The sequence below is a fragment of the Candoia aspera genome, chromosome 4 (genome assembly GCF_035149785.1).
Source record: "Candoia aspera isolate rCanAsp1 chromosome 4, rCanAsp1.hap2, whole genome shotgun sequence".
Taxonomy (NCBI): Eukaryota; Metazoa; Chordata; class Lepidosauria; order Squamata; family Boidae; genus Candoia; species Candoia aspera.
This window is the reverse complement of record NC_086156.1, coordinates 85,147,003-85,170,150: the sequence shown is the minus strand read 5'-3', so window position 1 is coordinate 85,170,150 and position 23,148 is coordinate 85,147,003. Positions and strand designations below refer to the sequence as shown.

Sequence of the window (23,148 nt, the reverse complement as noted above, 5' to 3'; positions counted from 1 at the left end):
CAAACTTTAACTTGGTCTAGTACTATCTGAAAAAGCAATCCAGAACGAATCCATTGCTTTGGATTTTATTATGTAAGATGTAGATCTACCAACAGCAAAAGTGTGTGTGTTTATGCAAAATATAGCAGCGCGAAAAGGGAGAGATGAGGTTTTGCCAGTTGTTTCATCTACAGTTGTGTTTTGAAAAGGCTTAACTGGCATATTTATCATTTTTGGCACTAAGAAAAAGTCTTCTCATTCTCCCAGTGTATTTTTTTTCAGCCTTATACAATCTTTCCTAAGAATTTAAGAAGGTTTTTTTTTTTAGTTTTTAAGCCAGTTTTTGCTGCTGGAGCTTTATTATCAATTATTGCTTTTATCTCTGCCATGGTACGTTTTGGAGTACCATTGTATTTTTTTCTTATTTTGTAATAATTTTGATGTGCTTTTGAGAAATCTGGTTAGAGGATCCCAGGGAAGACTAATAAATAAAATTAAATTTTGTGTAGTGTGTGCCGTGAGAAAGGATGTCATGTTGTTCTGTTTTTTCCTCACTTCTCCCAGGCATCCAAGCTACTCTTGGCCAAAAAACCACTTCATCACTTTGAGAGCAAGTAGTTCTGTCAATACAGCAGTTTCACGTTGAAGAAAGCTTGACGTCCAATGTGTTGTGCAATTGTTACAACTTCATGTTTTGTTTCCCACTTCCTGTCCTGACTTTTAAATGGTAACAGGTGCCATCTTCTACTTCTAGGATACAAAGAGGTCCTAGAAAGCAGAGATCTGGGAAGCATTTAATTCTCTCCCCACCTCTATTAAAGTTGGACAAAAGTTGTCTCCAAAAAATGATGGAGAGGAAATTGTGTGTGTGTGAGAAGAAGTTCCTCCTGGAACGTAAGAATCGAATGTCAGCATATCTGCCAGAGGTTGTGGCCCCAGTCACCCGGGTAAAATAAATAATATGTGGGCAGGGGAGACCAGCTTAACCCTATACATCCAACTAGAGAAGGGCTAGCTGATAGATTAAGTGTGGTTCCTCAGGTCAACACTGCAGGCTTCTTCTCTCTTTCCCATCCCCGTCAACTTCTTTTGGCAGCAAAAGTGAGCAACTTTTTCCTGGCTAGGAACTGCACTTAATATTGCAGGTGGTGGTGGCAGAGAGGATTTTCTGCCTTCTTAGCTGTGCAGGAGGTATTAGTAACTTCCTTCTCTATCTGGCCTTCTTATAGCAAGCCTAGAGTCATGTACTTCAGCGAAGGATCGTTACCTTGTTGTGGTGCTGGAGCTTGAGCACCTCAATGATGCCATGAGCTAAACCGTGAACGGCCACCCAAGACGGGAAGGTCATGACAGAAAGGTCAGACTAAATGCAATCCCTGGGGAAGGTAATGGCAACCCACCCCAGTATTCTTGCCGTGAAAACTAAATGGATCAGTACAACCAGAGATATGTCGGTATACCATCAGAAGATGAGACCCCCAGGTCGGAAGATGGTCAGAATGCTACTGGGGAGGAACAGAGGATGAGTTCAACTAGCTCCAGACATGATGACGCAGCTAGCTCAAAGCCGAAAGGACGGCTAGTGGCCGACGGTGCTGGTGGTGAACGGCGAATCCGATGTTCTAAGGATCAACACACCATCGGAACCTGGAATGTAAGATCTATGAGCCAGGGCAAATTGGATGTGGTTATTGGTGAGATGTCAAGATTCAAGATAGACATTTTGGGCGTCAGTGAACTGAAATGGACTGGAATGGGCCACTTCACATCAAATGACCACCAGATCTACTACTGTGGTCAAGAGGACCACAGAAGAAATGGAGTAGCCTTCATAATTAATAGTAAAGTGGCTAAAGCAGTGCTTGGATACAATCCAAAAACCGATAGAATGATCTCAGTTTGAATTCAGGGCAAGCCATCTAACACCACAGTGATCCAAATATACGCCCCAACACAGATGCTGAAGAAGCTGAAGTAGATGTCATGTTCTCATTTCAATGTATTGTTAACATTGTAACGTTTCACATGTCCTCTTCTGTTCCGTGTTCCTTCACCCGGGATTTTTCCATTCCTTCACCCTCCGTTGTTTTGAGGGCTTGGAATGTATGTTTGGGTTTGCGCTCCTGCTCAAGGTTACTTTCCCAGGGGCGTCTAACGGCTTCTAGCACCTGGGAGGGGGAGCGCCCTGACGAGGGATGGGGCGGAACTTGCTTACAGGCAAGGCTTTTAAGTTTGTATTTGGCGCGCTTTTGCTCATTCTCAGCTTTCTCTGTATTTGCATACTATTCCTTTAATAAATCAGTTATCTTTAAGCCCGAGCTTGTGAGACTGAGTATTTGGGAGTAGGCAACCATTACAGTAGAGCAGTTCTATGAGTATCTGCAGCACCTACTGGACAACACGCCTAAAAGAGATGTTATTTTCATCACAGGAGACTGGAATGCTAAGGTGGGCAGTCAAATGACACCTGGAATTACAGGTAAGCATGGCCTGGGAGACCAAAACGAAGCAGGACATAGGCTGATAGAATTTTGCCAAGACAACTCACTCTGCATAACAAACACTCTCTTCCAACAACCTAAGAGACGGCTTTATACATGGACTTCACCAGATGGACAACACCGAAATCAGATTGACTACATCCTTTGCAGCCAAAGGTGGCGGACATCTATACAGTCGGTAAAACAAGACCTGGAGCTGACTGTAGTTGAGATCACGAACTTCTTATTGCACAATTTAGGATCAGACTAAGAGATTAGGGAAGACCCACAGATCAGCTAGATATGAGCTCACTAATATTCCCAAGGAATATGCAGTGGAGGTGAAGAATAGATTTCAGGGACTGGACTTAGTAGATAGGGTCCCAGAAGAACTATGGACAGAAGTTCGCAACATTGTTCAGGAGGCGGCAACAAAATACATCCCAAAGAAAGAGAAAACCAAGAAGGCAAAATGGCTGTCTGCTGAGACACTAGAAGTAGCCCAAGAAAGAAGGAAAGCAAAAGGCAACAGTGATAGGGGGAGATATGCCCAATTAAATGCAAAATTCCAGAGGTTAGCCAGAAGAGATAAGGAATTATTTTTAAACAAGCAATGCGCGGAAGTGGAAGAAGACAATCGAATAGGAAGGACAAGAGACCTCTTCCAGAAAATTAGAAACATTGGAGGTAAATTCCAGGCCAAAATGGGTATGATCAAAAACAAAGATGGCAAGGACCTAACAGAAGAAGAAGAGATCAAGAAAAGGTGGCAAGAATATACAGAAGACCTGTATAGGAAGGATAACAATATCGGGGATAGCTTTGACGGTGTGGTCAGTGAGCTAGAGCCAGACATCCTGAAGAGTGAGGTTGAGTGGGCCTTAAGAAGCATTGCTAATAACAAGGCAGCAGGAGATGACGGCATCCCAGCTGAACTGTTCAAAATCTTGCAAGATGATGCTGTCAAGGTAATGCATGCTATATGCCAGCAAATTTGGAAACCACAAGAATGGCCATCAGACTGGAAAAAATCAACTTATATCCCCATACCAAAAAAGGGAAACACTAAAGAATGTTCAGACTATCGAACAGTGGCACTCATTTCACATGCAGTAAGGTAATGCTCAAGATCCTGCAAGGTAGACTTCAGCAATTCATGGAGCGAGAATTGCCAGATGTCCAAGCTGGGTTTAGAAAAGGCAGAGGAACTAGAGACCAAATTGCCAATATCCGCTGGATAATGGAAAAAGCCAGGGAGTTTCAGAAAAACATCTATTTCTGTTTTATTGACTATTCTAAAGCCTTTGACTGTGTGGACCATAACAAATTGTGGCAAGCTCTTAGTGGTATGGGGATACCAAGTCATCTTGTATGCCTCCTGAAGAATCTGTATAACGACCAAGTAGCAACAGTAAGAACAGACCATGGAACAACTGACTGGTTTAAGATTGGGAAAGGAGTACGGCAGGGCTGTATACTCTCACCCTACCTATTCAACTTGTACGCAGAACACATCATGCGACATGCTGGGCTTGAGGAATCCAAGGCTGGAGTTAAAATTGCTGGAAGAAACATTAAGAATCTCAGATATGCAGATGATACCACTTTGATGGCTGAAAGCGAAGAGGAACTGAGGAGCCTTATGATGAAGGTGAAAGAAGAAAGTGCAAAAGCTGGTTTGCAGCTAAACCTCAAAAAAACCAAGATTATGGCAACCAGCTTGATTGGTAACTGGCAGAAAGAGGGAGAAAATGTAGAAGCAGTGACAGACTTTGTATTTCTAGGTGCGAAGATTACTGCAGATGCTGACTGCAGTCAGGAAATCAGAAGACGCTTAATCCTTGGGAGAAGAGCAATGACCAATCTTGATAAAATAGTTAAGAGCAGAGACATCACATTGACAACAAAGGTCCGCATTGTTAAAGCAATGGTGTTCCCTGTAGTAACATATGGTTGCGAGTGCTGGACCATAGGGAAGGCTGAGAGAAGGAAGATCGATGCTTTTGAACTGTGGTGTTGGAGGAAAATTCTGAGAGTGCCTTGGACTGCAAGAAGATCAAACCAGTCCATCCTCCAGGAAATAAAGCCAGACTGCTCACTGGAGGGAACGATATTAAAGGCAAAACTGAAATACTTTGGCCACATAATGAGAAGACAGGACACCCTGGAGAAGATGCTGATGCTAGGGAGAGTGGAGGGCAAAAGGAAGAGGAGCCGACCAAGGGCAAGGTGGATGGATGATATTCTAGAGGTGACAGACTCGTCCCTGGGGGAGCTGGGGGTGTTGATGACCGACAGGAAGCTCTGGCGTGGGCTGGTCCATGAAGTCATGAAGAGTCGGAAGCGACTAAATGAATAAACAACAAGAATCATGTATGAGTGGACAGCTATAGAAACTGAAGTTACACATAAATTATAAATGTCAGGGCCATGCTTCACCATACAAATGGAACCATGACCAAGATTAAATGTGAATATTTAAGTGTTGAGCCAGAAACCAGGAATACATGAGTTCTAGTCCCGCCTTAGGCACGAAGACAGCTGGGTGACCTTGGGCCAGTCACTCCCTCTCAGCCCTAGGAAGGAGGTGATGGCAAACCACTTCTGAAAAACCTTGCCAAGAAACCTGCAGGGACTTATCCAGGTAGTCTCCGAGAATCAGACACAATTGAATGGTTAAAAAAAAAAATTAGTGTACTTTTCAATTGAATTAACATTAAATGGTTAATACAGTTGTTCCCCCTGTATTTAATTATTTGCCTTGTACATTTAAAATTACAGTTAGTGACAAATTTCTGAGGGCCAAATGCAAAGCTTCTGGGAGCTACTGCTGGCTCTGGGAATTTAGGTTGCCCACTTCTGCCCTGCCATGAGCTTTTACTCCAGCATTTGCTCTCCTCTTTTAGATCCATATTTTTTGCTTTTAATCAAGAAGAATCTGATAGCACCTTTTCGAACTAACAAATTTTATTAAAAGGTATTGTGAGCTTGTGAGCTACAGCTCACTTCATCAGATGCATCTGATGAAGTAAGCTGTAGTTCCCGAAAGGTTATGTCTTTTAATAAAATTTGTTAGTTCGAAAAGGTGCTACCAGCCTCTTCCTGATTCTTTTGCTATCGTAAACTAATGCAGCTCTCCTCCTACATTTCCTCTGCTTTTGGGTCAGGTCTGCTAGATTATGAGCCAGTGCAAAGGACACTATTGTAATTCAGTAAAACAGTGTTTAGAAACAGAATAAGTAGAAAAGCTTAAGTATTTTGCAAGGGTTTACATAATAAGAAGAAATGCTCCTTGCTGTTCACAGGGGGAAAATACTTAAATACTACCCTTAGTTCAGCAATTTATCAGGGTCTAAATAGCCTTCCAGCATGGGAGGGCAATATATTCTTCATGTGGTGGTGGGGACCTCTGCCAAGTCCTGTAGGAGGAGGGAGGGAAGGAGCAAGCTTAAAAACACAATGTGGCTATGAAAAACACCTCATTTCAGCTCATTTTTTGATGTCAAGACATTGTGGTGGTACAAAATCCTAATATAATTTGCTTTTTAAATACACTTACCAAGCCTGAAGGGAGACTAAAAATACAGCATATACATAATTAAAAAGCAAAACAAATTAAGAGCCAGGGAGGCAGTTTGACCTGAAGTCCAAGTCCCTCAAAGCGTGAAGTCTTGCATTGCATTGCAAGACAGCAGTTAATGGGAACTCTATAGTTCCCCAGGTCAACAATGCGAGCTTCTCTTCCTAACACTGCTTGCCCATTACTGTTGATTTCTTCCAGTAGCAAGAATGGGTAGCTTTTTTTTTTATAGCTAGGAGCTGCACTTAAAACTGCTGGTGGTCCTGGTAGAGAGGATTTTCTGGATTTTTGGCATTGTTCAGGCAGGGAGTTTCCGAGACATTTTTGTTTTTATTTTTAAATAATGTATTTCAAGCCTACACCAGGGATTTTCAAACTTTTTAAAGCTGTGGAACCTATTACAGATTCCTGGAACCCCTGGTCAAGAGGTGAAGCTCTGGCAATAGAATATTAACTGCATTTGAGTGAATTTTTAGTTTTGCCCTTAGTCTCTCACAGAACCCCACTGAATTCTTGCAGAACCCTGGGGTTCTGTGGAACACAGTTTGAAAAACCCTGGACAACACTACAGTTCTGTTTTTCTGAATCAAAATATGTTCATTACTATTTTTTTATGCCATAGAGGAAACAAATCGAAGCAGATGTTTGTTATTTAACATTGGGCTTGGAGTAGCTGTGATGTTTGTAAAAAATATTTTAAAAATATTTTGCAAAAACCATAAAGGAGAAGAACTCATTTTCCCCAAAACAATATCCTTGGCATGAATGAGTGTGCTTCATAGCTAGGAAATGCTGGCTCTTGGCAAGAAAATTGGGATGCAGCAGGCATAGAATGGAATATCCTGAACAGGAGCAGACTATAATATTTTGTTGCCAATTCCATCTGTTCTTTTCTAGATTTCAGAGCCATTAATGCAATGAGTTAATGGAATTTCTCTTGCATTTCCCTGAAGATTCAGGATCATTTCTTCCCTCTAAATGTTCTTGTTCATAATGTTCTTACAGGTTCATAGCCAAAAATGTCATGCGCTTACAACGCCTGGGTATCACCCATGTCCTCAATGCAGCAGAAGGCAAGTCTTTCATGCATGTGAATACAAATGCTGAATTTTATGAAGGAACTGGTATCACCTACCATGGCATCAAGGCCAACGACACCCAGGAGTTCAACCTCAGCCGTTATTTTGAAGAAGCTGCTGATTTTATCGATAAGGCGTTAGCACAGAAAGATGGTAAGACATCTAAGTCCAAAAGGCTTTCCTTGTTGCATGACCAGATTGTTATCTTGCTTAGTTCCTTGGATATTTCTTTCTTATCTTTGGTCTGGTTCAAAGAACAAGGTAGGCCATAAAACCATCTGTCTCGGTTTGGTTTAGGGTGTTGCATGAAATATCCAGGTATGATTTTGTCACAAAGAGAAGTTTTGCACGATGGGTGTACCCATTCATTGCTTCTTAGTATTTAGAAGTATTGCCAGAGTTAAATCTCTCCAGCTCATTGGAGAGGTTGCATGGCAGCAGATGGGAAGTAGGGGGTCTGCCTGGAAAGAAGGAAATGGCTGCATTGATAATAGCTAAGTGCTTCCTCTCCCTGCTCTCCTTCTCAACTGGCAGGAAAAGTCACCTATACTTCAGGAGCTACCACTTAATGATTGGTTTGAAGCCGCATATATGTGTGCGTATCTCCTGCCTGTTCTTCTACACCATGTAAGCAGTTTGTTAGAACTGTATTCTTTAAGCAGTTTGGCCCCGCTTTCCTTTGTTAGTTCTTTGACCACGTATTACAGAGGCTTCCTTTCTATGGAAGTGTTACACTATAGCTTGGTTTGCCTGGAGGGGTGGAGTTATGGAAGATAGGGAGATCTCTTAATCTAGAAGTCAGCAACCTTTTTGGCTCAGGGACACATTTGGAATTTTAGCGACATTGAAGAACAAAATGGCCTCCTTTGGAGATGTACCTATTTGTTAAATGGTCACCACAATTGGCATGGCTGGTCATAAAATACCCATTTTCCAGAAGTCAAAGTAAGGCCTGGTGGTGCAGTAGGAGAAATGTTTGGAGTATAATGGTGCCTGTGGGAACAACATTGCCTACCACTGTTTAATGTCCTCCCATCCTGGATTAACTGACCTTCTGCAGTCTTTTGGGAGCTGGGGGAGAGGGTGGGAGAAGCCTTTGAAAGGTTAGAGTTTAAGAGGCAAGAGAAGTGGGGGTGATGTGACGTGAGAAATGTGTAAATTATGTCCAGTTATTCCTGCAGAAGTAGTGCAGTTTTGTCGGCTGATGATAACTTGCAGTTGGCTGTGGGTTCTGTGCTTTTATACAGGGAAGACAAAAGGAAAGAAAATGCTGTAAATGTCAGGCTTTGCATTTCTCCTTAGCTTCTTACGGCTTTTCTCCTTCTGAAGCAACTGCTGTGGATTTCTTCACAGTAGAATTTTGGAGCTGGGAAAACAGGGATGGAGAAAGATTGATGGCAATCTTTGGCTTGTCTTGTACCTGTTGGGGTTGACCTGGATTTTTTTCCTACTTCGGGAATTGAACCAAGGTTGCACTGAGATCAGATAACACAGCAGTCTTTGGTGGGATCTGATGGGGGAGTAACATTTTCATGCTCCATCTTAAGATGGCTCATGAAGGTATGGGCATGTAAAAATGTGTATTTTTTAAATGGCCAAAATTTAGCAAATTTCACTCCTGAACTCTTCCAAGACTTTGGCACTCTTGCCTGAAGATTTTGAATGAGACCATGAAAACTCGCAAGATTGGCAAGATGTTTTTGGCCATTTGTTTAAATCTAAAAAATACTGGTGTTCCGCAGATGCTCTTGGAGGATGTTGTAGTTGTGTGGGCAGCTGTGAACACTGTACCACACTGCTAACACCTGAATAATAGGGCAGTGCTGATCACCTTGCCTGGTGCCTATGGCTGCAGTGCCCCTGTGAATCTCATACCAAACCCACCTGACTCTTATTCTCTGACTAGCCAAGGTACCGCATCAGCTGTTTGGAGAATGAGCAAGACCCAGCTCCCTGAGGCAGTTATTAGGCCTACATCATACTCTCAAAATCTCAAATGTGTCTTCTATCCAAAAATGTGAGGGCCCCTGCCATGGTAAATGAAGCAAGGGAATGCCTTGGGTGGATTTCTTTGGGTAAATCTGGTTGCCTGCACAGTAGTGGTGTGTTGGGACCAAAGCACGCATGCTTACACACATACCACACAATCTGTTCACCACTCTCAGTCCATTGCATATATGCTTACTCGTACCTGCACACACTGACATACACAATTCAGACCTCCACTTTGTCGTTAAAGTGTTCCATCTACATGAAAGGGTTGTTGTCAGACTGAAAAATTGGGGAAAAGTTGGGCTGAAAGCATAATGGTGGTGATACAGGAAGAGAAATGGTAGGAGAAATGACAGCTGTTTCTCTCTGGGCAGAGTTCTGTGTTAGAAGGATAGCTAGACTTGATGGTATTCAACACCTTGTAGAATTCCTATGTTTTGAACTGGAGAGCCAGGAGAGAAAGAAGGCTTGTAGGAATGAGAGGAATCGGCTGGTTGTGCCAGGCGTATGCCTCTAGTTATTGCTGTGGGGGAGCCGAAAGGAGCAAAATGGCATTTTCCCATTTTCTCTTTTATATCAGCAGGGTTAGGAGAGAACAGAGTTTCTTCCAGGAAGTAAAAGCACCAAAGGGAACTGACTCAGAAAATTCCAAGGGGCCTTTCCCTCATCAGCTTAGATGCAGAGAGGGGAATTTGGTAGCTGGAAGTGCATCCTTGCATGAAATGGAAGTTCTCTCCCTGCTCCTTTGGGAATTTGTAGTGCTTTAATCTGAGAATTAAAGCAAAAACAAGAGATGGCAACCAAATGGGATTTTGAGATGTAGGGTGGTCAAATGATTTCCAATAACCTGGAAAGGCAAGCAAAATTGCTATGAGTTCAAAGCAGACTGTGAGGGAAGGTAGTAAAGGGGGGGATTCTCTTTTCTCTCTTCCACCCCAACATGTTTTATTTCTGATTCATGTGCTATACACTCATTGCTTCTTTCTCTTCCCTCTGAGAATGGTTCATATTTATTTTCTTTCTGACTCCCGTCCCCCTTCCCCTCCCCCTTTTGAGATTTCTTTTTGTTAAAAAGGGAATCTGGGCGGACTGTCTGGACAAATAAAGGACTGCCCTTTCTCACAGTGTCAGAACACATTTTGTGTTTGCCCACAATTCCCATCATCCTCAGCTAGCAGGCTGTTGTCCATGCTGGATGGATATGTTGGTAACTAGGATCCCACACATCTGGAAGATAGTACCCTGGTCAAGATTTTTACTTTTTTCTTATAGGGAATAGCAACTTTAGTGTTTGGAAGGGAGCCATACTTGGCAGTCCAGCAAAACTTGAAACTTTGCAAGTGTGGGGTATGGTGGTGGTTTCTGTGTCAGATCTGAGTTTTGCTTTCTGGTTCTCCTATTTCTCAGCAAAGCCTAAATATGTATGTGTTAAGAACTGTATTAAGAACATGTACATCCATATTGGCTGTTAGAATTTTGTATCTGCTTTGAACCAATCTTCTCCAATTTGAGTATTCTATAGATATGTTGACCTCAATGCCTAAAGTTCTCATCCCTCTTCATGCTGCCTGGGGAGTTATGGGAGTTGAAGTCTACCCATCTGAAGGGTGCCTAGGTCAGGGAAGGTTGTTGAGAACAGGTAAAAGTGTACAGATAGTCCTCAAATTATGACCACAATTGGGACTGGAACTTCCATTGCTAAGCAAGGTGGTTGTTAAGTGAGTCATGCCCAATTTTATGACCTTTTTTGCTGTGGTTGTTACGTGAATCAGCATGGTCGATTAGCAAATCACCATGGGCATTAAGCAAATCCGGCTTCTCCCATTGACTTTGCTTGTCGGAAGCTGTCTGGGAAGGTTGCAAATAGCGATCACATGACCTCAGAATGCTGCGACCGTCGTAAGTGCGAGCCATTTGCCAAGTGCCTGAATTTTGATCATGTGACCACAGGGACGCTGCAAGTCACTTTTCCCAGTGCTGTCTTAACTTCAGATGATCTTTAAATGGATGGTCATAAGTCGAGGACTACCTGTATTTGGATCCCTATAGAGATAGCACTTTAGAGTGGAGAAATAGCAGGCAAGAGAGAATGGTATATTCCTCTCTTTTACTGCTTCTCCTCTTAAAGTCCTCTCCTATCGCATTTGCTTTTCTTTTCCAACCTTACCACGGACACCCACATCTTTACCCTGAAGTTTCTATTGTGTGCATATTCCTATTATGAGGCCCAGATTGTCTTTTGCATAATGTTGTGCCCCCACTTAGCTGTTTTCTCCTTCTTCTTCTTCTTCTTCTTCTTCTTCTTCTTCTTCTTCTTCTTCTTCTTCTTCTTCTTCTTCTCCTTCTCCTTCTCCTTCTCCTTCTCCTCCTCCTCCTCCTCCTCCTCCTCCTCCTCCTCCTCCTCCTTCTCCTTCTCCTTCTCCTTCTCCTTCTCCTTCTCCTCCTCCTCCTCCTCCTCCTCCTCCTCCTTCTCCTTCTCCTCCTTCTCCTCCTCCTCCTCCTCCTCCTCCTCCTCCTCCTCCTCCTCCTTCTGCCAACTAGGTCGAGTGTTCGTCCACTGCCGCGAAGGCTACAGCCGCTCACCCACCCTCGTCATCGCTTACCTCATGCTCCGGCAGAACATGGATGTCAAAAGCGCTGTCAGCACCGTCCGGCAGAAACGGGAGATCGGCCCCAACGATGGCTTCTTGAGGCAGCTGTGCCAGCTCAACGAGAGGCTGGTGAAGGAGGGCAAGCTGAAGAAGGCATAGCCACTGCCTAGCCCTTGGCCTTTCTGCACTCCTCGCCAAAACACTACTAGTTGCTTTGGGTTGAGGGCTCCGGCCGCCAGGCTGCCCAAGCGAGGCAGGAGAAAGCTCCAGTTGCTTCCCCAAAGGCTGGGTGGGCCTGGCGGTTTCGAGTAGGTACCAGAGAGTTACTGCAGTATTGTGGCCCCCTTAACGTGGACCCCCACCTTGTCCAGCCAGGCACCAGCTCACATGTCTTTCTTTTGGAATCTGTTGAATAGAGTTTTTATGTGTGAGAAAGAGGGGAGGAAAGCTGAAGGGCTTGGTTTCTAAGCATTTTGTACCATGACTGTATGTGTCTTAAGTTTCACAGGATCTGATTTTGCTCTTGTCCTCATTTGCTTAGCCAGCTGTTCCTTCCCCCAGCCCCCTTGTAGATCTAATGGAGGACTTCCTTCTTCTTCACACGCATAGAGGTAAGGGCTGTCCTTTACATGGGTGGCAGCCTAGGTTGAAGGTGTGGGCTTGAGGGGGCTGGGCTGTAGTCCATGTGATTCATGTGCAGGGAGCATCGGGGTTCTTTGTGATTTCCCCAGAAGGTTTATATAGATAACCCGCCTTCTAAAACTGTAGACTTCAGGTGGCAGAGCAGTGCTGGATTCATTTCTCCTCTGCTGAGTCCCGGGAAGGTTTTAGAGGAGGAAGCCCTACCTTGTTGAACCAGGCTTTGACATTCAGCTCCAATCTATTTCACAATTTTAAGAATGGTAGAATTTAAAAATGAACAGACTGTTGAGGTCATCTAGTCTGCACATAAATGTGCAAGTGCACCCACATGCACGCAGATTCTGTGCAGGAAGAATCTCTGCAACTGTGGCTCTCCAGGCTGCTTAATACCTTCAGCAAAGGAAATCCCATTTCCTTCTGAGGCAAGTTAAGTCCACCATCCAGCAGTTCTTAGCTGCTAGAAAAGTTTGTGCTAATGTTTTGCTGCAATCTTCTTGCTTGGCCCTTCTACCCATTCCTTCAATTCCTACTTTCTAGAGAAGATTTTCTCGGCCACTTGAAGATGTGTGGACTTCAACTCCCAGAATTCCCCTGCCAGCATTGCTGGCAGGGGAATTCTGGGAGTTGAAGTCCACACATCTTCAAGTGGCCAAGGTTGGGAAACACTGTTCTAGAGCCACAGAGAACATGCTGATCCTTTTTCTGTGTCATACCTTTCAGCTATTTGAAGAGAGCTATATGGTTGCCTCTTAGTGGTGATGCTGGGCGCTCCCATTCTCTGGAACCAGGCTTCTATCTAGAATAGGTCATAAGCAATAAATTGAGCCAGGATCAGGGTCAAGCATTTCTGCAAAGAGGCACATCTGGCTGTCAAATGTATGCGTGGGAGCGTTTGTGTGTACGCCACACACACCACCACCGGCACCACATACCTCTTTTGCTTATGCTAGTTGAAGTAGGCCCCTTGGATCATCACGAGATGGGAGAATTAACACTTAGTAAAAAGAAGCACAATTTCTTGTCACCATGTAATCTTTCTGTATAGCTGTATTTGATATAAATGTGGATGTAAAATACTGAGACACACACACACACACACGCAATGAAAAAGCCATCTAAGAACAAGCTGTTAATGTAGTAATATTTTGTATATATTGTTGACATAGGTAGGTTTACAGCTTCTGGTGTTAGAAGCAAATTCTCCCCACTCTCCCCCCCCCCCTTTTTTTCCCTGTTCTGTTCTTTTTCCCTCTGTGTGTCTACAAAATCACCAGGACGTACCTCTGGTTCCAATACTGTTGGTACGATTTTGGCGCTGCTAGGCTGCAGTGATGATAGAAATGGCTGGTTTCCTGTTGAGCTTCAATGAGGGATATTAGCAACCTGCTTCCTCTTGGCCCGAGGTCTTTGCCAATAGTAATAGTAGTTTTTGAAATGCTGGATTTGCTAAGTGGAACAAATTAGCCTAAATAAGCTGATCACATGATTTAATTTATTCTGGCAACACAGATATTCATAGCCTTGTGTGAGAGCTATGTTGTATAGAATTCTATGTGGTTACGTTTGAGATCTCTCCCACCCCCCCATCTTATTTTCTACATGGTAGCACTACTGAAATTTTTCAGAATAGATTTTTCTGACTGCGCTTTCCAAAATGGTCTTCTTTTTATCCCTCTTAAAAAGATCATTGGCTGGAGATTATGAAATTATATTCCAGCAACAGACTGAGATAGGCTGCTATACGTTTTTATTTTATTGTATTCCACTGCATGGAATACAAAGACACTGTATCGTTTCATTTTTATTTTTTGAGGTGTGAGGGAGATACATGGATATAATTCTGCTTCCTGTTCTACCTCTCATTTCCACCCCATCTGCAGCGGCTTCTGGCCAAGTGATGATGTCAAGGGGGCCCAAGTTCAAATCTCCATTCAGCCTTGAAGTTCAATCTCTGGATGATGCTGGGCTGCTCCCTATCTCTCAGCAAAACCAACTTCCCTTATTGTTGTGAACATTAAATATGGGGCAGGAAAAATTACACTGCCTTATATTCCTTGGAGAAAAGGTGAGCTATTGAATCAATAGAATGCTTGCCCTGCCTTTCTCTCCCATGCATTTCACCCCCAATCATGTGTTGGTACCCGCACTTCTTAGCAGCCATATTGGTGCGGTTGCTGATCAAAGCACATATTTAGACTGCTCTCTTGGGTTCACAGAGAAATATTCTAAAAATGGCAAACCCAATAATGTAGATAGCTTTTAAAAAAAAAACTCTACAGAACTTTGAGTTGTAAAAACTTTTGGGTTATATCATTGGAAATTTTTGGGTTGTATCATTAGAAATCAGAGCTTCTGGCACAAGTTTCCAGGCACTCTGAGCTCTGGAACCAGAAATGAACCACTGCCAACCCCTTACCTGCTTCCACTGCCTTGTTTCTTGCCATCCTCTCTTGTCTGTGAGGATGCCAAGTCTGCCCCTTCCAGCCCAGAGTTACAGCCTTAAGTTAGTGGTGGAGCACACGCTTTGCATGCATGCAAAAGTCTCTGATCCACTCAAACCCTGGCATCTCCTGATAAAAAGAGGAAATAGTCTGTTGAGCAGCGATCAGGAAGAGCCACAGCCTGCTTAGGCGGATGGTACTGGGCTGGCTGGATTAGTAGTGTCAGTTGGGCATAGGGCAGCTTTGCTGTTCCTAAGGAGGAAACAGTAGCTCACTGTTGCTTTAAAAAATTGCTTACAAACTTCTTGACTAAACAGTGAAACCTGCAATCCTCTATACCTGCAACTGTCATTATTCCTGTTTGTGCAGAGGATGATGAAAGCCGTGACTCAACCCAGTGGAGGATGCAAAATTGGGGAAGGTGGAGGTATTACCATATTCCAATCAAAGTCCTGTAATTAAAATGGGACTTACTGTGAATAAGGATGCAAGCTCAAACCCATTTTCCCCCCAAAGAAATAACATGGAAATACATTTATTGTGAGAGCCCACGGCTTAGATGCTCTGTGTGTGAGGATCTGGAGGTAGGGATGGTGTGCTCTTTGTCTGCTCTTGAAGCCCTGTGTTGCTGTTACGACAAACTGGCTAAGAACTTAATGACTGCTATGCTGAGAAAAAGGGGTCAAACAGCCAGGAGATGTTCAACAATGAAAGGAAAGGGGATAACCTGTCCGAAGCATCTGTGTTTTCTCTTAAGTGTGTTGCGATATTTGTCATTTGTTAGAGGGGAGAGAGTCCACAAATGTTCAATAAAACCGACTCTGTGGCATTCAATGCCTGCCATGTGTGGAATTTGCTGGACTGCTCAGGGGAACTTTGGAAGGGAGGTGGAAGTGTTTGCCTTTATTCTGCAGTAGGTGGGTGTAATTTTCAACTCTGGAGATAGTGCTGCTTAGAAAATTACTCCTTAGATTACACTGGAACAGCCCACGAGCCACATGTAGCCTCCGGGCCACTGCCTGCTTTTGTCTTGATGTGTAGCTCTCAGCTGGGCAGCGAGGCTTTGACCTGGCTCCCCCGGTCAGGTTCATGGAAGCCTCTCCTCATTTGGGGGGCATGTGCCACAACTCCCCCCACCAGCCCTGCCTGCCTGAGCAGCTGCCTTTCAAAGCTGGAAAATCCAGGCTGCTCGACATGGGTTGTCAGATACCTTCCTCACTGTACACTGAATGATGACACAGGGAGAACTTTTGTGCTGGATATTCCTAAGCAAATGTAATTGCAGCTAAGGTTTTGTAAGCAGATGTAAGAATGGCTACATTTTCTGTGTCCGCGGTAAGTTTATCTTCTTTATTCAGTTCCAGCTGATTCCAGGTGGCTGACAACAATACAGCAACAGTAGAATACAAAAGATTAATCCAAAGAGGTACAAAAATAACTATAAAATAATCAGAAGGTGGCAATCCAAAAAAACAAAGCAAACAAAACATCACAAACAGGAGTCCCATCCACCCTGTCCCAAGGCCTGGGTAAATAGCCAGGTCTTTTAAGCTTTCTGCAAGGTGATTGGGGTGGGAGCCATATGGATCTTGTGGGGGAGGCGCTCATTAAGAGGGCAGGTGCCACTACAGAGAAGGCACGCTTCCTGGGTCCTGAAAGATGACACTGTTTAATCAAGGGGACCTGGAGCGCACTGCTCTGCGGGATCGTACTGTACCGAGAATGCCAAATTAAAATGCTGCTAGCTTCTGGCTTAAAGCTGAAGATTTCTCTTAAACGTTTTGGGACTCTATTGGTTTGTTTGGACTTAGAATTTGCGAAGCAGACTTAAGTGGGCATTCTACTATTTCTTAATGGATATTCAGGTTGCTTTTCACTCAAGAAGTTGTATTCATCTTGCCCCAAGCCTGGATTTAAACAGTTCCTAAGCAGTGTGAAAGGAGGCTGCTGATTCAGGGTAGGGGAACAGTGTATATTTATGACAGCACATGAGAGACAGAAAATATAGCATCATCTTGTGTAGATGTACTGAACTACGTTGTGTTCCCTACATTTCTGCCTGGTAAGTGTGCATTTGAGTGTGACCTTAATGAAGGAAAGGAAGGATATACAAAAAGGATATACTTTTGAGGATTTGTGGCATGTTTGAAATTTCGATAGTATGTCACAAAAGAACTTCCATGGGTGGAGTTTGCTTACTCAAAAAAAAAATGGCTGTCCAGATACAGAACAACCATCTACTATAACCTCTCAGGATGTTTTCTCTGTGTGTGTGCCGTCAAGTCAGTTTTTGACTCCTGGCAACTGCCTGGACTAGTCCCTGTGGTTTTCTTGGCAAGGTTTTCAGATATGGTTTGCCATTGCCTGCTTCCTTGGGCTGAGAGAGAGTGACTGGCCCAAGGTCACCCAGCCAGTTTTGTGCCCAAGGTGGGACTAGAACTCTCAGTCTCCTGGTTTCTAGCCTGGCGCCTTAACCACGACACCGAACTGGCTCTCAGGATGTTCTCTACCTCCTCCCACTTTTTCTCAGCAGGGAAGCAAAGCATCAGACGACTGCCATCCAGCATTTTTATATTGTATGTGGTTTTTGTGGACTGAGAGGCACTCCTGGAAATAGAGACAATGCTTACAGCAGGAGCTTTGCTTTGCATCATGATTGTGTCTGATCCTTTTCTGGCCCCCTTAAATTAATATTTAAAAATGAATTCCAGTGGAATAGAGACTGGTGGCATCAATGGAAATTTCTGTGGACATACTGATGCTCTGGGGTACCATATTGCCAAGCATTTCCATACATAATTGGCTCAGGGACAGATTAAAGAACAGCACAACAGTTGGTGAGGCAGGGAAGAAACCACTGTTGCTGTCATCTGAACAGCCATGTCCCTAGTTTTTCTTTCCATGATTCCCACCTTAGCCCTCAGTCACTCTAATGCAGTTTCCAAACTCCATGTGGTGGCAACGTTCTTCCAGTTTAAGGATTTATCCATTGTAAAGGATTCCTTCCAGTGTAAAGGATTTCCAGTTCAGGGTGGGGGTGGGGAGGGGACACAAGAAATCCCATGAATATCTACTTGGTATTTCAGGTGACAATTGGTGGAGCAAAGGTACACTCCCTGTGGCTCCAGGTCTGCATACAACGTCCCATTCGAAACTCTTGAACCCAGTTGAAAGTCTTTCAAAAGCTGTTACCTGATTCTAATGTTGCAATACAGAGGAAAATTATTAAAAACCCCTGGAGAGTAATCATGGTAACCATATTTAATTCTAATTATGTTTAAGTATATAAAGGAAATTGAACTAAATTTTTTACTTGGTCCCCACCCACTGTTTTTTGCGAGGGAGGGTGTGCTATATAAAAGTTAAGTGTAGCTTTTGTCCTGGAAAAAAACCGCCTTTGATAAGAGCAATTTAGCTCATTTTCCCCTTAAACACAGGGGAAGTACAAGATGATGAGCTGGAATAATGTTGGTTGGCAACATTATGAACTGGTTCATGTACAGTTGTAATCGAAATTATTCAACCCCCATTGCAAATCAGGCTGATTGTCAAAATGGACAGACTTTCAGCTGTTTGCAATGAACAAATCAAACAAAAGCAATTGAAATAGATCAACACAACAAATGCTTCAGGTGGTGTCCCCAAAGTCAACTGAAAATGCAACTTATAATGACTTCTCCAGTCTCAAAATTATTCAGCCCCTTCATGGCAAGCATCTTCATTACTTAGTAGAGCACCCTTTTGCTGTTATGACCTCCTGCAAATGAGATGCATAGCCAGACACCAGCTTCTGGCAGCGTTCCTGAGGAATCTTAGCCCATGAGCCTCATAAGCAATGGCCTCCAGTTCAGTAATATTCTTGGGTTTGTGTGCTGCAACCACCTTCTTCAAATCCCACCAGAGATTTTCTGTGGGGTTCAAGTCAGGTGACTGATGGCCACTGTCAAATCTGCCAGGATGTCTCCTGCATCCAAGCCTTAGTGGAATTTGAGGTACGCTTGGGATCATTGTCCTGTTGGAAGGTCCAATGACACCCAAGCTTCAGCTTCCTTACAGACGGCGTGATGTTTTCTCCTAGGATTTCCTGATACGTCAATGAATCCATCTTGCCATCCACACACTGCAGGTTTCCAGCGCCAGAGGATGCAAAGCAGCCCCAGAGCATCACCAAGCCACCACCATTCTTAACTGTAGGCAGTGTTCTTTTCCGCGTATGCTTCTTCCTCCTCCAGACATACCACTGATCCATCAGGCCAAAAAGTTCCAGTTTTGTTTCATTCCACAGAATCCCAAAACTTCTGTGGCTTATTGTAATGGTTGCCTAATCCCAAATACTCAGTCTCACAAGCTCGGGCTTAAAGATAACTGATTTATTAAAGGAATAGTATGCAAATACAGAGAAAGCTGAGAATGAGCCAAAGCGCACGAAATACAAACTTAAAAGCCTTGCCTTCAATTCAGTCCCGCCCCAAGCACCCGTCAGCACGCACCCCCTCCCAGGTGCTAGGAGCCGTTACACGCACCTGGGAAAGTAACCTTGAACAGGAGTGCAAACCCAAACATACATTCCAAAGTTCCAAAACAAAGCAGAGCGCAGGAATGGAAAAACCCAGCCATGAGTAAGGCGGGTATACACGGAAAAACGGTTTGACATGTGAAACGTTACGATGTTAACAGAACATTGAAATGGGGAACATGACACTTATTTATATGATTGTGAGCATATTGGAGCCAACTTTTCTTGTGCTTTTGGGTCAGTAGTGGTGTACGTCTTGGAGTTCTGGCATGGAAACCTTCTGTGTTTAGTACGCACCTTACTGTGCTCACTGAAACCTCAGTGCCTGTTGCCACCAAGTCTTGCTGCAGGTCTTTTGCAGTCACTCAAGGGTTTCTCTCCATCTGCCTTCTCAGAAATCTGGTTGCAGCCATTGACAGCTTCCTTTTTCTGCCCCGTCCAGGTAGTGTAACCACCATTCCTTGATCTTTGAACTTGCGAACTATGCTTCCAATGGTGTCTCTAGGAACAGTCAGTGCCTTTGCTATCTTTTTGTATCCTGTTCCTTGTTTGTAAAGGGCGATGATCTCTTCTCTTACCTTTTTGGACTGTTCTTTTGACTTAACCATACTGTATTTCTAACATGCAGTCAAACGTGACGCTCAACAAACCCCTAGCCAGTTCAAGTATTTCATGTGTTCCAGCTCAAGCACACCTGGTGCAACTAATGAAGCCCTTGATTAGTTGCATCAGGTGTGCTTGAGACAACACCTGTTTTGCAAACTGTATGTGTGCTGTTGTGACAGATTCTATTGAATAATTTTGAGACTGGAGAAGTCATTTTAAGTTGCATTTTCAGTTGACTTTGGGGACACCACTTGAAGCATTGGTTTTGTTGATCTATTTCAGTTGCTTTTGTTTGATTTGTTCATTGCAAACAGCTGAAAGTCTGTCCATTTTGACAATCAGCCTGATTTGCAATGGGGATTGAATAATTTCGATTGCAACTGTATCAGTCTGAACCAGGGTCTTGGTATCTGTGAGTCGTTAGGTATTCATTGCAAAAAAAGAAGGGCAGGTGCAGTCTTAGGCTGCCTCAACGGAAAGACAATCTCCATATCTTGGGAACTAATCATTCTCTTTTATTCTGCTTTGTTCAAACCAAATCTTGAGACCTGCTGTGTGTCCAGACATATTAATTCAGAGAATGATAGTGAGGATGATCAGCGGTAAAAACTACTGTAAATCCTATGAAGAGAGATTAAAAGAGGGAAATTGCTGCTAAACATGGCATTTCACAGGAACAGGTGGGTCACGTTACAGATTTTCTTCACTGTTGGAAGGTTTGTGCAAGATGGGTTCCTCACATGCTGGTGGCAGGGGGGAAGGTTTCAAGAGTTGAAATTCACAAGCAGTTGTTGGCACGCTACAAGAATGAAAGTGAGGTATTTCTTGACAGTACTGTGACAGCCGGCGAAACGTGGATCTCATCATTATGAGCCAGAAATGAAGCATATGTTCATGGAATATCTTCACAAAGCTTCACCTGTGGGGTGGGTGGTGGGAACCCAGCTTGCATCAAGGAATCACAAAGTTTTTTGGGATATAGGGGATGTTATCCACATGGATGTCTTTGGACCTGGCACCACTACCAATTCAGAGTGCTGCTGCGCAATACTCAAAACTTTGATACAACAATTAAGCAGAGTTTAACAAGAAACTGCTGTAACATGACAATGCTGGGCCTCATACTTCACGAAGAGGTAAGTTGTGAAGTTGGATGTTTTCCCAGAATAAAAGAATAATGTCTTGGCATCTGTTTGACACAAATGAAGAGGTGGGAAGGGGTTTGGAGACCGCGTTGAAGAGAAGTTATTTCATGAAATCTTTAAGAAACTTGTCTATTGTTGCCAGAAGTGTATAGTGAATGGTGGCAAATATGTGAAGAAGTAAATATAGCTATTTTCGAGGAGGATTTTCCTGTTTCATTTATTAAAACATCCCATTTAAGCTAAAGTTATGGAGATGGCAGCATTACTCTTCATTCAGCTCTTACATCATTTCTCCCCTAATTCCCCCGAGCCCCATAAAATATTAAAAAGAGCTCAAATATGGGTGTTTCCCATTTGGGGCCATAGAGGGGATGCTTGTAGACTATAATTTTTGCAGACCTGATCTAAGCAATGGCTTGTTTAGTGATGAACTACTCACAGTTAGCTGGGTTTATCCAGCATACTAAGCCACAAACCAGTTTACAAACTGCAAGGGCTGGATTTGCCCAATACGCTTCGCTAAAGCCATACAAAGCACAAGCAAGGCCTCTGTGTGGTAGAATAATGATCAGAGAGTATAGGAACTGCAACGCAAAATACAGTGTTGAAGGTATTTTTCAGTGGCTTTGAGGAAAGCAAAACCATCAAAATAAATTTTGTGAAAATTCCAGGTTGCTGCTGCCCCATCCCTTTGCTGTGTTACCCACCATCTTTTGCAGTTACGGTTTTTTGACACCAGATGGAGCCATATGCCTTTTCTTGGCCTGAAAAAAGAACCCTGCATTTCTTTCTTCAACTTGGCAGCTCTTTCAGTCTATTTCCACTACAGTAAATAAATGCTGCCCCTGATGGTCCCTGCATCAGCCTTTTCTCACCATCTTTTTGCTTTGCCATTTGTCTTGATTACCTTCCAAGCTAGAAAACACATTTGGCTCTCTATGTCCCTCTCTCCTGACAGCTTGCTTCCCAACCAGGACAACAACAACAACAACAACTGCTTTTATCTTCCCTCCAGAACTTTACATGGTTAAAAGGCAGATAAGCAGCAATCACAATACTTAAAGAACCAAACAGTTAAGAGCACATCAGCTTAAATTAATTTTCTTGAAATTAGCCCTCACAGAGCTGAAGAAAAATGGACACAGAGAGGTTTCTGGGAATGGGGAAGAAATTCCACCATCAAATAAATTCCTGAAACAGGCGTAGCTCATCTTCACCAGCAAAAGGCAGGGAGCAAAGTTGTCGCTCTCTCCCTTAAATTTCTCCAACTCAACTATCCGATCTTCATCCAGCATTTCAATAGAAATCCCAATCTCACTCTTAGAAGTGACATTTCTGTCACTCTTAAAATCCTCAGTTTCATCCACAACATCCCCACCAGATGACACATTTTAGATCTCATATTTTCCACAAAGTTCTGAATGTCTTGCATGAAAACTTGGTAGGAATCAGAAAGAATCTGTTTAAAATCTTGGCGGAAGTCAGAGAAAATCTATTTAAAATCCTCCATGTCTCACTCAGCAGATTATGGCGCCCCCAGGAACTTAGCCAGCAAAAGTCGAAGATATGAAAGAGTTCTGGAATGTGTTTACACAAGCGAAAGTGAGATATGCAGACAGCTCCCCGGGGAAAGTAGAAGCAGAAAGCTGAAGGTTCAAATCAGCCGATTCAACATGTAGGAAAATGCTAATATCTTCAAATTTAGTACAAACATAGTAATAGGGAGACAATTATTTACTCTCAATCCTCAATATTTGGAGGGAAAATGAGGTCCACAACTTTAAAAGAATTTTTAAAAATCCCAAAAATAACAATAAGCACAAAGAGACCCCGCTTCTCCTTGCTGTAGAAAGCCTCTCAGGGTACGCATACTTAAATATATATATATAAATTGGGTGATTTTGAAATGGGGTGGCTGGTCTTAGTGTCCCTTTAAGGCTACAGTGCGGCTTGGAAAATGGTGATGCCCCTGCCTCCCAGCTAGCTCTTACCAGTTGAACGCGAATGCTGTTTGTGATGTTCTGGCTGCAAGCAGCCATCCGGAGGACAGATTGGGTGATTCCAGGTGTTTTCCTTTTTTCTGGAGAACACTTGTGG

The 23,148-nt window shown here is 43.3% G+C and overlaps 1 protein-coding gene across 1 annotated transcript in view; it reads left to right on the top strand.

The window, feature by feature from the left end:
- Positions 1-15,618, top strand: part of DUSP3 (dual specificity phosphatase 3) — a 29,773-nt gene extending 14,155 nt beyond the window's left edge. Inside the window, exons 2-3 of the mRNA XM_063300866.1 lie at positions 7,045-7,271; positions 11,652-15,618. Of these exons, the coding sequence (XP_063156936.1) occupies positions 7,045-7,271; positions 11,652-11,860 (436 nt within the window). The 3' untranslated portion in view covers positions 11,861-15,618. The remainder of the gene's footprint in view (positions 1-7,044; positions 7,272-11,651) is intronic.
- Positions 15,619-23,148: the final 7,530 nt, after the last annotated feature.